At 35.7% G+C, this 18,059-nt stretch overlaps 1 protein-coding gene across 6 annotated transcripts in view; it reads left to right on the plus strand.

The window, feature by feature from the left end:
* NOL4 (nucleolar protein 4) overlaps window positions 1–18,059 on the plus strand; it is a gene marked incomplete at its 5' end in the record, with an annotated part of 393,000 nt that overhangs the window by 279,904 nt on the left and 95,037 nt on the right. For 4 of the 6 annotated variants that reach the window (XM_079942558.1, XM_079942559.1, XM_079942560.1 and 1 more), the window contains one exon: window positions 3,428–3,607. In XM_079942558.1, the coding sequence (XP_079798684.1) occupies window positions 3,428–3,607 (180 nt within the window). Of the gene's footprint in view, window positions 1–3,427; window positions 3,608–4,327; window positions 4,520–18,059 lie in introns of all 6 variants that reach the window. The other 2 variants (XM_079942556.1, XM_079942557.1) reach the window with 1 other exon arrangement.

Below are 18,059 nucleotides of genomic sequence, written 5' to 3' on the forward strand. Positions count from 1 at the left end.
ATCGCGATGCGCGGGCCTTTCACTGTCGCGGCCTCTCTCGTTGCGGAGCACAGGCTCCAGGCGCGCAGGCTCAGTAGTTGTAGCTCACGGGCCTAGTTGCTCCACGGCATGTGGGATCCTCCCAGACCAGGGCTCGAACCTATGTCCCCTGCCTTAGCAGGCAGATTCTCAACCACTGCTCCACCAGGGAAGCCCTAAAAAGGACTATTTTTAAAACAGTTATAGATTCACAGCAAAATTGAGAGGAAGGTACAGGGATTTCCCATATTCCCACTTCCCTTTACACATGCCTAGTTTCTCTGTTATCAGCATCGCTGACCAGAGTGGTACACATGTTACAATTGATGAACCTAAACTGATGAATTATAATTACCCAAGGTCCATGGTTTATATTAAGTTTCACTCAAGGTATTGTACATTTGCGGATTTGTACAAATGTTTAATGACATGTATGCAGCACTATAGTATCATACATAGTATTTTCATCGCCCTAAAAATCTTCCGTGCTCCATCTATTCATCTCTCCCCACCCCCTAAACCCTGGCAACCACTGATCTTTTTACTGCGCCTAGTTTTGCCTTTTCTAGAATGTCATATAGTTGAAAACATACAATATATAGTCTTTTCCATTGGCTTCTTTCACTTAGTAACTTGTATTTAAGGTTCTTCTGTGTCTTTTCATGGCTTGATAGCTCGTTTCTTTTAGTATTAAATATTATTCCATTATCTGGTCAACCACAGTTTATTTACCCATTCACCTACTGAAGCACGTCTTGGTTCCAGGTTTTGGCAATTATGAATAAAGCTGCTAGAAACATTAATGTGCAGGTTTTGTGTAGAGATAAAATTTTAATTCCTTGGGTAAATACCAAGGAGCACAATTGCTGGATCATACAATGAATATGTTTAGTTTCGGAAGAAAAAGCAAGACTATCTTCCAAAGTGGCAGTACTGTTTTGCATCCTACCAGCAATGCATGAGGGTTTCTGTTGCTTCACATCCTCTCCAGCATTTAGTGTTGTCAGTGTTCCAGATTTTGACCATTTTAATAGGTGTGTAGTGATACTGTTGCTTTAATTTGCATTTCCCCAATCATATACGATGTGGAGCATATTTTCATATGCCTGTTTGCCATCTGTATATCTCCTTAGGTGAGGTGTCTCTTAAGGTCCCTGGCCCATATTTTAATCAGGTTGTTTTCTTATTGTTGAGCTTCAGTGTTCTTTGTAGGTTTGGGATAACTGTCCTTTTACAGATGTGTCTTTTGCAAAGATTTTCTTTCAGTCTGTGGCTTATCTTCACTCCCCAATATTTTAAGACCAAAGCCTTTGTAGTAAAAGGAAAACCACAGTCTGAAGTGCCAACTCTGTAGAGAACCTTTCTTAGATGCTGTGAAGGAAAAGGTGGAAGACTATATGTTGATTCCTATCTCAGTCTAGCTTGAAGGAAAATGCATATTAACATGAAAAGAAAAGTAGAGAGCAGCTGTGGTGTTTAATTCTGTGTCCAGTGCCATTGGCTATTAAGAGTTCACAGTGGAGGGAAAGATTGAAGTTGACTGAGGTAGAAGTGGGAATCTTTGTGGAAATTGAACTTAATCTGATTGACCTGGAAAGCTAGTTAGTTCTTCAACAGTGAGATAGGTGAGAAATGACACTCCATCTGAGAAACATAATTCAGTGTTACAAAACTTTCAGTTTATATCATAGAAGAAAAAAACTTTGATTATGCTCTAGATTTAGATCCTGAATATTCTCAGATCTGTAATGGGTTTTCTTTACCTTGAGTGACTAGGACCATAAATCCTATGTGGTTCCATAGTGGTACTGTTAGTAGCAGATGGCTGGCTCCTGTGTCTCACATCATATCTAAAAAGAATAGATTAGCCCAGCATATTTGCATCCAGATAAGTGTATTATAACACTTTAAAATATTGCACATGCCATTTAAAAAGCATATATAGTATATTTTTCAAACTTACGGAATATTTGCCTTATATTTGATTAGGTAATTCCACCTTGTTAATGATCTGAACTATAAAAATATGCCTTTTTTTCACTTTTAATGTCAGTGACCTATTCTAGTTTTGTTATCCCTCCTCTGACTATGTAGTAATAATATATTAGTGCAATCCTCAAAGCATGCAACACATATGTTATCATTGTATGGAGGCATTTTTGAACGCTGATGATTTAAAATTTCCCATTTTAAATGCTTTCAGAAGCATTAGACTATGTTGATAGATTTGAAGATAGCTGCTCTTGTTTACAGAATTGTTTTCTATTTAGCTGGGGCCACCTGGGTATCTAAGTCATCATATGTGAAATTTGGGTTATTAATTTGACCTTGTAATGATTGATTTCTGTACTAGTCCAGGCTCCACTGCAAATGATCTAAATTCAGATTTAAGCAAAAATATAAAGTGGGGAGATGGAGAGGATATAGTATCACACAGCTGAAAGGTCCATGCGTTAATTTAATTTCAGGCACAGTTGAATCTAGATGCTCCAATGATGTTATCAGGTCTATTTCTATTCCGCTTAGCTCTGCTGGATTCAACTTGATTCTAGTTACAGGCACACTTTCTTCACTTGGAGGTGAAGTCAAGGCACTCATGCCTAGGGGAGAGGAGGTTGTTGCCCATAGGATTGGCACTTTGACCCGGCAAAGCAGGGGCTGATTCTGAAAGGAACAGGTGCTGGGCTAACAAACAAGTAAAAGCTACCACAGCAGGACCAATGGGTGGTCTTGGCCACAATTACCAACGTTTGTGAAAATTGTCTTGGTTGGCATTTATCTTCTCTTGTACATTACAAAGCACTAAGCTTAACAAATGGCTAGGAGAAAACCTAGTTGCTTTTTTCTAAACCAAAATCAGATGCCATCTTTAGACTCATAGACAAATTATAAACTGATTTTAAAGCATGTTTTCCTAGCAGTCCTAGTATCAGTATTTTCTATAGTACTTGTTGGGCAAATCAATTAAATATACCTACCCCTCAGTTTCCTTATCTGTTTCAAGAATACTAATGCAGTTAGACTGACTAAGCTCTGAGGTCATTTCTAGTTCAAAGAATATGTGATTCAGTGATTCTTTTATAAAACTGAGTACAGGTTGGGTTTTTTTTGGAATATGTATATTGAATGGAAACAGTAATTGCTCTCAAAAAGCTACATTCAATAAATCTTTCTGCAGTTATAGAAATGTACTCTGTGGCTATTAAGCACTTGAAATGTGACTGAGAAAATGAATTTTTAATTTGATTTCATTTAAGCTAATTTTGATTTAAATTAAAATAGCCACAGCTCTAGAATTATCAACTTATTTAAACCAGAGTTTTGAGAAATGATTGACATTAAAAATAAAACAAAATTTATAAGCTTGTGCAAGGAATTTCAAAGCAGCAATTTCCCATTTTCTTTTCAGTCCCCTGCACATAGCTATTCAAGCTACGACTCGGGCAAAAATGAGAGTGTAGACCGAGGTGCTGAGGACCTGTCCCTAAACAGGGGAGATGAGGATGAAGATGACCACGATGACCACGAAGATTCTGAGAAAGTTAACGAGACAGATGGCGTTGAGGCCGAGCGTCTGAAAGCTTTTAATGTGAGTCCTGCCACCCTACCATTATGGCTGAGTTTTTTACCACTTCACTTTCATGTTGTTGCTTGTTGGTAACTGTGGCTACTTTAGAGACATGTTTGTTTAATTTACAGAAGGATTTAAAAAGTACATGAAACACTCTTAGCCAACCAGACACCAGAATGGCTGTGTTTTGTTTAGAATTTTAAAGCCAAACGTGAGCTGAAAACTGCACTTGTGCTGTGTGAGTATGCATGTTTACCTAGCGGATGAAGGGAGCCTCAGCTTATCCCTCGGAAGCGTCTGCCCGTCATCCGTTATTTTCTTTGCTTTCCCAGCTTATCTAATTATGCATGAAAAAAGAGTCAATTGTTTGTTTTCGGAGATTAGTATACTGTGCAGTGTAGCAATGTAAACAGTCACATTATTAATAGAGAATTTTATGGGGTGCTCAATCGTCACAGTCTACTGTTATTTCTTGATTTTTTTCTACGCAATAGTCTATACTTTTCTGTCTGTCTGTCTGTCTGCCTTTCTCTCTCTCTTTCTCTCTCTGTTTTTTAACCCAACCATTTAGAAAGTCTGTAAAGGGTGTTTGCTTAAAATTTCTGGCTTTCCATTGCAAAGTTCTCCAGTGCATAAACCAGACAAGACTATTTTCCTATCAGTAATCAAGACAGGAAGCTAGGAACAGCAGAGAGCAGCCCTCCAAACCCTTCTCCTCTGTCTCCCTCTTGCCAACAGATGTTTGTCAGGCTGTTTGTAGATGAAAACTTGGACCGAATGGTCCCAATCTCTAAGCAGCCCAAAGAAAAGATCCAGGCTATCATTGACTCATGCAGGCGACAATTCCCTGAGTATCAAGAGCGTGCCCGAAAACGCATACGTACTTACCTCAAGTCCTGCAGGCGGATGAAAAGAAGTGGTTTTGAGATGGTGAGTTTTGAATTAAAACACAGCCCTAGATTCCATCCAAATCCCACATGTAACCATGACACAATTTTTTTTTTCATCTTAGTGTCTTTTTAATTTTTTCCATAACGTCAGGTCCAAGGGGTTTTTGTTTGCTTGTTTGTTTTTTCTCCTTTTCATCTTCCTGAAGTATTTATCCCCTTTGTTGATTCAATAAGACACACCTTGTGAGACCAGTGCTCACAAGCCTAGGTACCATGTCCTAGGAAATGAGGGTCATGTGAGTGAACAGCAGTGAGAGCCAGCATCTCATTCTTGTGTGTTTCCTTTCTGTTACTGCTAAAGCAGATCTAAGGTTATTCAAGTCTTGAACTGAAGCACCCGTGGTTGCTTTAGACGGCCTGTGAGAATGGCTTTCTCTGGGACAAAAGGAAATGGATGGCTCCATCTAAGTAATACTATTTTCATACCAACAGTTAACAAATAGCAGGCCTTGAAAAGAAAGGTCAGGGAATGAAAATCCTTATGTGAAAAATAAGGCTTTTGTGTGCTCGGTATATTTGTGTACTTGTCTTGTGGATGGTTAACATGAGCATTTAGATTCAGCTGGGCTTTTTGTAGATGGATGATATCATGCCAGTGTTAGATATTTATGGGTGGAAATTAGACAGTGTTATTTGACCTTTATTCTATCTTACCTTGATGGAATTGTTATACTAGAAGTAGTTTTTACAATGTATTTTAAAACTTTCTTTATATTTTTATGTATTTGAGTGGACATGTATTAGAAATTTTCTGAAACTATTTTCATTGTACTTTTGAGAAGCCTCCATAAAAACCAGGACTCTTCGTGCTTGTGATCAGTGCCTCCAATTTATTAGGTGTGATGGAACAGGAGTTGGTGTAGATATAGGAGAGGTTTCAGAGTATGCCAATAGGAGAAATAGTTTTCCAGATATAAATGAAACGAATAACAAGTAATACCTCCTATATTATCTATTTTTCTACAATGGCTTCTAAAAATATCTTTGATATTTTTAAAAGAAAAACGACTGTTTCTTATAGAGAGGCAGTCTGCCAAGATGGTCACTAACACAAGGCTCGGTCCCTGGAGAGCTTGGTCTGGAGTTCTGGGTCCACCAGTTTGTAGCTATGTGACCCGGGCAAGGTGCTTCAACTTTCTGAACTCAGGTCCCTCCTCTGGAAATAAGAATAATTCCTAATTTATAGTGCTGACAGGATTATATAAATTGTCATGTAAAGCTCGACAAGTCATTTTTGACACATAGTAACCACTCAATAAATCTGAACTCTGAAAATATAATCAACCAAATATTATTTAATCCATCGTCTGAAAAAAGCTACCCAAAATATTTGTATTATAAAATCACAGAACACTACATTTAAGAATTTGCTTACTTCTTAGAATAACTATATTGAAGTTGGAGTTTGTTGTACCTAAGTTACTTTAAAATAAAATAGCATAGCTGTGCCTGATGAAATTAAATTATGACAGTTGAGGTGGTATGGTATAAGAGAGGAGAGAGTGCTTGAAGAAAATACAGCTACTTCCCCCATTATTGAATTCTTTAAAAGTTATTGTCACCCAATAGGAGAAAGATGACAGACAAAAAGGATATCTAACCAGGAATAAAAGCCCAGAATCCTGGCTTTGACATCGGTTCATCATCAAATTGGCAGTTGTTGTAAAATTCCAGTAGAAACTAAGTAAGTCTCATTCAGTGCACAATGCATAATATATACTTTCCTCTTTCAGTAACAATAAAGATAATAATGTTATATACCATGATTTTATTTTACCAGCATCTGGCACTACTATTTCTTCTAAATCTTTTAATGTTATTTAGAGATTCTTTTCTTTGGTAAAATTTATCTTATTTTCCATTTATTAATAATTCTTTAAAAGAAAAAAATCATTGTCATGTAGAATTCTTAATTTCTCAAAGATGTATTTGAGATAATCACAGGTTTTTTATTAGTTATATTTATTTACCAAATATGAACATCTATTTGATGTAAACTTTGTGCTATGCATAGAGAAAGACAAAAAGTTAATATAAAATCAAGTAGGTTTACAAACTAATCTTGAAGGAAATAATGCTGTAAAGAAATGCTATTGTATTTCATATTTAATAATTTTCATTTCTTCATTTTTTATTCACTTATTCAATATATGTATAATGTGCATAACATCATGCAAAGTAATGAGAAATACAAAAGATGCCTGACTTGTTAATTAAGAAAAGTTAACATGTTCCCTGATCATCATGATTCTTTGAGATTACAAGTTGTGGGAAGTGAAGTGCTTAAGTAATAATATAAGGCCTAATATAAATAAATGTTAAATGAACAACACAGATGAAAATTGATATTGTAGTTTAGCCCATTTTTAAAAAATACATTGCTCAGTAATGCACTAATGGAATAAAAATTAAATTTGCCATCTAGTTTACACTTGGAATTTTGATTGGCTTTATGTATCACTTCATTGTCATGCAGCATGTCATCATTTTGAACACTCATCCTTACCTGGAACAAATAGGAAAAGGCATGACTAGGGCAGATAGTAATTACAACTAAATATTGTACATTAATATTTTTTTGCCTTTATAATTTAAAATCTTAAAATAAGATAATATCCATGGTTTTAAAAAATTGAAACATTAAAAAATATTTTCTTATATTGTTTTTGCTATAGGTAGACATGAAGAAAATGTATCATTTTTAATATATGATTATCTTTACATGCCAATTATTTTGTAGTACTTAGTAAGTCAACAAAGCAACCTAGAGAAGTTTTTAATATATTGGTAAAGTAGAATTGTAGGAGTGTTTGATAGGGGACTCCGTATTATAAAATGAAAGTGGCATTCAGCAAGCTTAGCTCATCCAGTTACTTAGGATCTCTTATCCAGCAGACTCTTTAAGTAAAGTAAAACACAAAATATTGAATTATGTGTTCCCTACTGACTTTGATTAAGAAATTCAAAGAGATATTCCCATAGAAGTGGTTTATGAAAACTTATATTAGTATTATACTTGACAGTGTTGACATTCACTCTAATTTTCTGCTGCTAATACAAAGTCTATTCATGTTTAATTATTCTACACTATCCCTTAAGAATTTACAACACAAGTACTTTTCATTGACTTCACTGAATGCATACAAATATTAGAGTATATATTTATGCATTCTTATTTCATTGAAATTATTAAGACCCCAAAGGTCTTAATTGCTGAAGTAGCTGAAATGTTTATGTCATTGCTCCAGTCTCTATAATGCATGAAGTTAAATAACCATATTATGATACTTTTCTACACACTTTCACTAATTCAGTGTTCCCAATCATCTCAAATCATAAATTCTTCAGTGTTGAACATAAAAGGATATGTTTTATGAAAAATAAATCCAATAAGTTTGATACAGAGTACTGTCTTAGTTTTCATTAGATTTTAAGATCCAATGAGTTAAGCAGCCCTTATATTAATCCTTAGACAAATATATCAAATCATTATTGATTCTATTATGCAGGTTTGACTCTCAAATTACTTCAGCTAATTTTCTGAAGAATATTTGTTGATTGTTTCAGAAAAGAAATGTATTTCTCCAAGGTGTCCTGATCTTAAATTCAAGAACACCTATAATAGATAAAGCCATAAAAAGAAAGCTTTATAAACAAGGTGAGGTTACCCCATACCTAAGTATTATTTGTGTTATGTGATATGATTCTCTTTTTATTTTCTGAGTTTGCATTGTTTAGAGATTCTTTCACCATGCTGCATATATTTAGATGTATTTTTATAGAACTCAAATGAAAATATTTGGGGGAGATAGTCTAAGAGACTTTCTGTCCATCCTTCCTCCTGTATCTCATATCTTGACACTATATCAAGTTAGATCAAGTGGCCTAGATATTTGAATTCAATAAACTCAGCCACTTGAAAAATTACCTATTAATTTGCTTTTTAATATTATTTATTTGACTATATTTGTTTGAAGAATTAAATCTCATGCCTTTTTTTTTTTTTTTTTTTTTTTGCGGTATGCGGGCCTCTCACTGTTGTGGCCTCTCCCGTGGCGCAACACAGGCTCCGGACGCGCAGGCTCAGCGGCCATGGCTCACGGGCCCAGCCGCGCGGCATGTGGGATCTTCCCAGACCGGGGCACGAACCCGTGTACCCTGCATTGGCAGGCGAACTCTCAACCACTGCACCACCAGGGAAGCCCCCTCATGCTATTTTTTGTAAAATTTGCCAGGGACATTGTCCACTAGGCTTCTTAATGTCCACTATAAATGATCTCATTTCAGAACCCTCTTTTTGCATGTAATGAAAAAAAATGTTTCTTCTTCAGAAATAGAGTGCTTTTATGTTTTCTCATCATTAACTTACTACGTTCATTTTTGTGGCTGTCAGGAAGTTCAGAGCCAAAAAACTTTCTAAGGTCCCAATTATCTGGTTTTTAATTTGTTTTAGCTTACATATTTCCTTGGTAGCTCTGATATCTATTTGGGGGGAAATGAGATATAAATTTAAAAACAAATGTGTAAATAATCTAATTACGGAAACACCATACTTTCATACCACCCTCTAAGTTTTTTTTTTTTTTTTTTTTTGCGGTAAGCGGGCCTCTCACTGTTGGGGCCTCTCCCGTTGCGGAGCACAGGCTCCGGACGCGCAGGCTCAGCGGCCATGGCTCACGGGCCCAGCCGCCCCGCAGCACGCAGGATCTTCCCGGACCGGGGCACGAACCCGTGTCCCCTGCATCGGCAGGCGGACTCTCAACCGCTGCGCCACCAGGGAAGCCCCTAAGATCTTTATTCATAGTATTTCTTTTTAATTACATCCTATAATACCCTCCTCAGTAATTTTGATATCTGACCTTCGTATTTCACAGTTCTTTCATTAGAAAATAAATGGTTAATGTTTAGGAAATGGTACATTTTTGAGGGAATTTGACTACTTAACATCCTTTGCCTCTACTTGTCTGATGCAGACTAAAGTAGAGAGATCAGAATTCGTCTTCAATTCACAGCTTTCATAGATATCATAGGCATTGCAAAAGCTACAGTGACACTATTCATTCTTTAGCAAATAGAGCTATTATAAAAAATGAATTAAAGTGCTTCTTTAAACTAAAAATTTGATCAGAAATATACTGAGCCCTTCATACAAGATCTTGGTTTAAAACTTTATACCTGCGCAACCATTATTATTCACAATATTCTTCATGCATCGTGAGCACAACTGTACAGGTTTCTCTCTTTGTGACCAGTTAACTTAATTGATGCTAATTAGTTTGAATTCCCCACCTGCTATTTGTACCAATTTTTGCCCTCTCTTTTATAAATGTCATCTACCATCCCCCAGGATACGTTCATACCATCCTCTAAGTTCTTTATTCATAGTATTTCTTTTTAATTACATCCTATAATACCTTTCTTAATAATTTTGATAGCTAATCTGCACTCACAGTTCTTTCGCTTTCTCAGTTTCAGTGGTCTGTATCACTCTAGCCATTATTAGCATAGATATTTCTTAGTCTTTACTTTCACTCAAAGAGCCTGCACAAGCTATATTAAAATTTTTCACAATCACCTACAGTTTTTCAAGTATCCCCTGCTGCCTTTACAGAGGAAGTGTCCTGGTCTTATAGCTCTGGATAACGCTTCACTTCTGCTCCCCTGTCATTTCACCTCCTTCAGAACATGGCTTCTTCGACCATCCCAATGGTCATATTTTCAGTTTTCCCTTTTCACCGAGTTTTCCCTTTTCTTCTCTTCTGCCTTATAAAAAGTGTCCAAATTCAAAAAAAAATTAACCTCATAACTTCTGTAATCTTTCTTTGAGGACTCAATGCATCCATCTTTCTTTGCCATGTTTACTGAAATATTTTATACTCACAGATTACACCTGTTACCACCAACTCCCACCGAATCCCTTAAATTCAGACTCTGGTTCTTACCACTATATTGAATTCGTTCTTATGAAGATCACATGACTACCTTTGCACCAAATCCAAAAATTGCATCCTCAACTATAAATCACCCCCATTTTCTTAAGATTCTATTTTCTATTTCTATTCATGTACCTTTTTCTTCATTTGGGGCTTTTCTTAAGATTCTTTGCTTGGCCATGTACCGCATATTACCCTCTCCACAGCTGCAGAGGTCTACTCCTGTATACAGTACTCTACTCTCAAAGTAGATCCCAGTCATATACAAAGCCTTGGTATTTCATTCCACATTCTAGTCAGATGCTAGGCAAATGTGTTGTTATATCCTCACTAACTTCTCTGCATTCTCTATAATAACCCATTCTCTCCACTGATCTTCCACCTCATCTACCAAATCAACAGTAAATTCCTCTTGACTTATCTATTTCCAGCAATCGCACCACTGTTGTCATGTACACCAGTGTTCATAAACTTGGAAAGAGATTTGACTCTCCTTATACTCCTGACTTGCATTCTACCACTGGCTAAATTCTGTTTATTTTTCCTTTGCTGTCTTTCCCAAATCAGTCCCATAAGTTTGAACTTTATCAGGTATCATTTTAGTTCTAACCTTTCAAATCTCATACCTATACCCTTGCATAATCCTTCTAACTCCACTACGTACTTCCATCTTATACTACCCTCTAATTCATAAGCAGAGAAAGAACTAGGATTTGCACCTGAAAATTATGAAATTTGGGACCTTTTTTTCAAAAGAAAAGTAATATAAAATTATGAGCACAAAGTTAGGTAGAAGGATGAATATCTGCAGTTAGAAAAAAGCCACACATAATATTTTTTTTAAAAAAGAGAAATCTTGAAGATTCAAATCTTTTTCTTCAGAAAAAGAAGAAATACTAGAATACTTACAACATCCAGTAACCCCAGTAGTCCCATCCAGTTGAAGAACCCCGGTGCCTGGACTTCATTGGCTTTATTATAAATCTGCCTTTGCTCCTGGAGTAGTCTTCCTCAATTCTGGCTTTGATACTGTCAAACTTTTGTCATCTCAGGACAAATTCTAAATTTCTTACTATAGTGTGTTACAGTATGCCCTTTTGAAACTGAGACACCTAGGTTCAATTCCTGTACAATTTTATGTGATGTTTCTGAGTCTCCATTTTTCTAAAGGAGAGGGCTCTCGAGGTATTACATGTGATAATGTAAATAAAATGTTTAGCATATAATCTGGCCCCTTTCTACCCTTTCTTCTAATATGCTCAATTATTTCCTTTAATGTCTCAGTTATCACAGGGAACTGCTACTCTTTCTCTCAGTGTGTGCTCTCTTGGTTCACTGATTTTTCCTGACTCAGGGTTCATGGGTACTATTCTCTCTTTATTTACTAAATTATTTTATTTACTAAAATTGAAGAGTAACTAAAGTGTAAAGAATACAACCATCAGTGCTTTCAGAGTTACTCATCAGTGGATCTTTTAGTTTAAGCAAAATGTTGACCTGAGTCTCATGGAATACCCCCTCACACACCCCACTCACCTTCCCTCTACAAATACATACAAACCCTGAGTAAAATATAACAATTTTTAAATGCCTATATAAGCTCAAAAGAAAGAAAAGGAAATTCCCAAGCCTTGAAATTAATAGCAAACTCATAGCCAGAGTTGTAAGCCCTTAATTTGATAGGGTAACAGAGTAGGAAGATAGAAAAAGTGAATTTAAGCCCAAACAGATCAGGGCTGGGATTTGAATGCCAATTCAAGTTCAGGAGATGGGGATTTGGGTTTGCGACTAGGCAGGAACATGAACTGAGAACTGTATAAAAAGCTGGGACCCTGGAAATGACTACTCTTCCATTAAAGGGGAATTGGAAGCATCAAATTACAACTTCAAAAAATGAAATGACAGGCATTATAAACATTGAAACTAAAACCTTACTAGATGGGTTAAATAGCAGATAAGATGATTCAACCAAAGAGAAAATTGATACATTGGAACTGTGGCAATTACTCACAGACAGAAAAAAGAGAAGTGGAATTTGATAAAGAAGTTAACTTGGGGACTAGAGTGATATAGATCTAATAGGCATTCCAAAGGAGGAATTAGAGAGAATGAGGACAATATTCAAGCAAAAAAGGAGGAAGAATTTTTCAGAATTGACTAGACCATGAATACTAAGAACAGAGAAACAGACCATCCCTGAGCAGCACAAATAAAAACAAAGTCACACCTATGTACATCAAGGCAAAACTGCAGCAGACCCAAGAAATTCTTAAATGTCACCAGGAAGAAACAAGAAATTATCTAAAACAGGAAAGTAGACTGAACATAATCCTTGTCCTCAAAATAGATGTCGGAAGACAATCTTCAAAATACTGAGAAAAAAGTCTTCAAAATTTTTTAGAGAAACTACTTTTAGTCTACAAATCAATGCCTAGCTAAACTCTACCTCCAGAGTGAGGAAGAAAAATACTTCAGACAACTACTGAAATTACCACTGACAAGCTGTTTCTGGGAAGAACTAAAATGTACTCTAAGAAAAAGGAAACAACCCAGAAGGAGACACTGGAAAATTAGCAGCATTGGTGAGCAAATCTGAAGAAAAGCTCCCTGATTTTAATCAGTGGATCTTGGTTCTTAGCCATGTTTTATCAGCTGTTACTTGTGGACCTCGTATCTCTTGTAGTTCAGCTTCCTCATGGGAATAATGGAAACAAATAGCACTTCTACATGAAAACCAACAACACTTGAAATAACAAATATAAAAACTTCTGCATAGCATGGTACCTGGTCTCTGAGGAACAGGATAAAATGCAGTCGAATCTGAAATTGCATTCCACTTCTCCCTTTACTGGGAAACCCTTGCTGTCTCAATCTGTTGAACTCCTTGGAGGACTAAATCCAATACGCCTTTATCTATTTAATCATCACTTCTAGCTAACAGCAGCCTTAAATCTCTCTTTCTTCCATGTGCAAATTGTACTTTGTGGTACTTCTGTAGTTTTATTTTATCCTGTCTTATATTACTGTTATTTATTTATGGGCCTTAGCTCCCTAATAAGAAGTTACGTTCCTTGACTACTCTGCTTCTTAACTTGTTCATTTCTGTATCATCCACTATGTCTTATACAGTACAATTAGTTGCTCGTGAAATCTGCTCAGTCCGTGTTCAATTCAATGGAATTAAAATTGTTGAATGAAGGATGAGTGAATGAGTGGACATTCATACTAATGTGTTACTTTGTAGTAAAATTAGTGGGGAGATAAGCTAGTGTTTATTGTGTGCTCTTTCACAGTATCCTGCAATTGGCATTTCAATTTTAAAAGCTACTGATAACTGAAAATCTAGCCTAATGTATTTTAAATCTTAGGGAGTTTTTTTTCCCAAAGAAGGCGTCATATAACGTTTAATTTTAACTCTCTTGGAACACTATTTTTAAAATATTTTTATCTATTTGATAATTAGTGTGAATATTAATTGTATGAATAGAATTTGTATATAGTTTTACGTTTCATAAGTAAACTATTAAAAGAAAAGATGTCATGGTCCAAAATAATCATAAGTAAATGTAATCACTTATTTTCAGAATTAAAAGATGTTTCCTAGTGGAGACTTGAATAAGTTGTCAGTTAAAATGAAAACATGTCATTTTAGTTGAAAATTTAGTTTATCTCATCTTGATCAGATGTATATGTCAGATGACATGAGCTAAATTGGGCTTTAACATCAACTATAAAACTTAACAATTCCCCATGTGTTTGTGAAAGATCATTATTAAAGGTCAATAATGTTCTAAAATTAAGGCCAAAGCATAGACTATTAATTCATAATGAAATACTTATAATCACAGCCTAGATAGGGGTTAATTATCATCTTTGTTTTTAAACTCCTTTTAAATTAGTCAAGATATTTTTCTCAGGAAAACTGGAAAGTCCAAGGATTCTCACATAGCTGGGCTCAAATGTCAGGGATTTGCCACTCTCCCAATGCTTCTCTGTGTATTGGTTTAATTCTCAGTCTTGCTACCTGTTGGGAAGTGTTGCCATCAGCAGCTCTAAGCTTCTTTTCTTAAAACTCCCAATCCAAGAGCAATCTTCCAGCTCCAGGTCCCCATTTCCATGAAAGGACTTGGATTGGCCCTATTTGGATCATATGTCCATTTCTTGGATCAGTCACTGGGAACAAAGGGATGGGCTCCCGTGATTGGCCAGGACTAAGTCACGTGGCCAGTTAGGTCAGTAAGGGACTTTGCTTATCACATCCACCCAAACCTTTTAGGATGGGGTCAAGGCAGTTGAGCTGCTATTTTAGTCTGCATCCACCATGCTTATCTAAGATCTTGGATCATCAATGGTCCAGAATTCAGAACTTTTCTGATTTGGAGGACCTGATAAAGTACATACTCTGTTTCCTGCATAACACTCACATTGGGGTCTGGAAAAACATCCCATGCACAAATATATTAGTCTTCCTGCCACAAAACCTAGGAATATTCACAGAAAGCAGAAAAAAGAAAGTTTCTAAATATTCTCATATCAGTTTCTTCTGCCAACTGAGTTTACCCTAAGTTTTTGAAATATTTCAGCTCATACAATATTAGGATCTTAGAATTGCTGACAAAAGGTTGTGAGTCTATAATAAACACTCTTTGTTCCGTGTATATTATACCCTATGTACTAGGCATTGTACTAACTTGCAAAGTAAACGCTATGATAACAGAGACAGTATTGATTTTGTTTATCTCCGTATTTTTGGACTTGGCACAGTTCCTGACATACAGAAAGTGCCCATTAAGTATATTTGTTGGATAAACTAGTAAAGATATCAGTGACTTTATGTACCTTACTTCATGGAATTCTAACAACTGCCCCCTGATATAGAGATTATTTTTCCTATTCATAGCTTATTGACTGAACCTCAGTTTTGCCATTTATAAAAATATAAATAATGATACTCGGCAGAATGAGTGAGGCTCAGAGAGATTATATAGCAAAAGTAGTCAGGCAAATTGCAAGGAACTGATTGCATAATAATATCCAGGTCTGTCTGACTTAGTTGCTAAACTGTTACTTTAGTCCACTGATGTTGGCAAATGAAGCTACCTGGTCAGAAGAAGGGATCCCTTGGGAGCTGCATCTTTTTACACTGTAACAGTTATGTGTTCAGGCATGGGTATACCATTTTGGGGTGACAGGATATCATCCAAGCTGCAGAATTTTCCAATTATGTATTTTATAAAGTAACAAGTTTAGCAGAAATCATCTTAACTTAAAACTTTACCTAAATTCTGACTACCGAATTATTTGCTTTAATTATTTTAAAAGAGCTCATTCTACTTAAAATCTCAGGTTGATGTCACCGTTGCTCCCAATCTGGCTTGTCTAATACTTGATTAAGCTGTGCTTGAACACTGGAGTCGAGAGCATCGCCACAGTAACCCATGAACAGAGCTTATATTCTTGATTTCTTTTTACTTTTTATAATTGCAAAAAAAAAAAAAAACAAAAAACGTACAGCATCCTAAGCGTACAGCAGAAGTTCAGAGGACTCTAACACTGTTTAGTTTTAAGACCAAAAAATGGAATAGTTTGTTGGTGTGGTAGTAGGTTTTACATGCCTATATAAGGAAAGACACATTTACACTGTGCCAACAGCAATCATATCTTAAGTCCCCAATTAAAATGTGACTTTTTAAACTCCAAAACCCCATGTGACTGTTTAGCCATCTGTTTAATGAAACGACCACCGTTGATTTGGGCATAGATAATTATTACAATAAGAACAGTGCTGGGGAAAGATCAGCTTGTCCCAGTTGAGTATGACAGTTAATTATGAAGAGATAATTAGTGAAGGCTAGTTAGCATTATCTCATATCCAGGAAAGAAATAGGTAACAAATCTCAATCTAGGTATAGATCATGTAGAATATGTGATTGTATACATCTTTGAATAATTATTTTTAAATATCTAAGATAGATACTAAATAGTAGATTTACTGAGCTGTATTCAACTGGAAGGAGCAGTGTTGTTTTCCATAAATTATCTATTGAACTCTTTGCATTTTGGTGAAATATTATTTCAAGTTATTACAGTGGAAGCTTTTGTGTTTTATGGCCACTCTTACTGGTGTAACAAGGAATCTTCAGCATTTATCCCTGGTGGAACCCATGACTACAGCCCTTAACACACTGACAGGAAAACACTAAAGAGATGATTTTAGAATAAGCTTTCCACCAGTAAATGTCACGAAGGAAAGGGGAGTCCCCATGAATATCGTTCTGAGAACTCATAAATAATAGTTTTAAATTTCTCTATGATAACACTGCTTCTATAAGGAGCAAAACTGATGAATTTCCTTCTCACTTTCTTGGTCTAAGTACTTTTGAGTTGTGAAATAGATAATAGCCACACCATGGAGGAAAAATAAGCCAAAGACTTTCATATTTAGTATCATATAACCGGGCACAGTATAATTGAGCTCTGTGTGTATTGACGAGCACCGGCATTTATTACTGGCTCATCAGTATTAGAACCAAGGGGATTTTTACCAGGATTGCCTCACAGGAGAGAAAGAACTTCTCTGCCTGGCTCCTGATTCTCGTTCTGGGCATGAAACTAAGCTTTATTATGTGTCATGTACCGTAATTTCTTGGCACTTCTGGTTGCCCCAACGTGAAAATCTTGTGAATTTAGATTGCATCAGTTTAGAACATGTGATGGAATTTAGATAAGTTCCATTTTATCATGCCATTAATGAAGAAGAGTTTTAAAGAATTAATAGGAAGCTGTTTTAGGAGGATTTTGATGACTTTAAGAGAAGGATTTTAGGAAGACCCTAATATATTCTTCATTTCAATGCATAATGGAGTTAGCTGTACATGGACTCCTCAGGAGGAATGTGTAGTGTTTAAGAGCTCCAGCTTTCTTTAAACTCACTGAGGCCTTCATTGTAAAATGACAATAAACTTTACTAGGGATTATTAGTCCCAGTTTATCATCAGACTTAAAGATGAATTCAGGTGTTTCCACATCATAGCTGTGTGATCTTGGGCAAGTTATATAGGACTTTAATTTGGGTTTCTTTAAAATGGGTGATAAAAGTACTTTTTCTCAAGGGTTGTTTGGAAGAAATTAGATAATGAATCACAGATTTTTGTATTAATGCTTCCACATCTAAGCACTCTAATATGAGTTAGGTATTATTAATATTTATCTTAAGATTAATTTAGAATGAATAGTACTGGTTTTCTCCTTGGAGGTACGTATTTTATCATGTATTTAGGATATTGTAAATTCCTTGAAAAACACATATGTACCTATTAAACTGTAATATAGATTTTATTCATTCGTTCTGCCCTTCTCTCCAATGAGCTTGAGTCGGGTATAATTGTAATACAGACATGTAAAGGAATAACTTTGGTCTGCTTATTTTTGGTTGAGCCAACATTTTATATATAAGGATCTTTCCTAAAATATTTTATGTTATTAATAATAAATTTTGTAAAAGTACTAAGTATACCACAGAATTTAGGAGAGTGGAAGAGTTGAGAATTGGGAGACATGAAACCTGGCTTCTATTTCTAGCTCAAT

Source organism: Stenella coeruleoalba, assembly GCF_951394435.1.
Source record: "Stenella coeruleoalba genome assembly, chromosome: 14".
Taxonomy (NCBI): domain Eukaryota; kingdom Metazoa; phylum Chordata; class Mammalia; order Artiodactyla; family Delphinidae; genus Stenella; species Stenella coeruleoalba.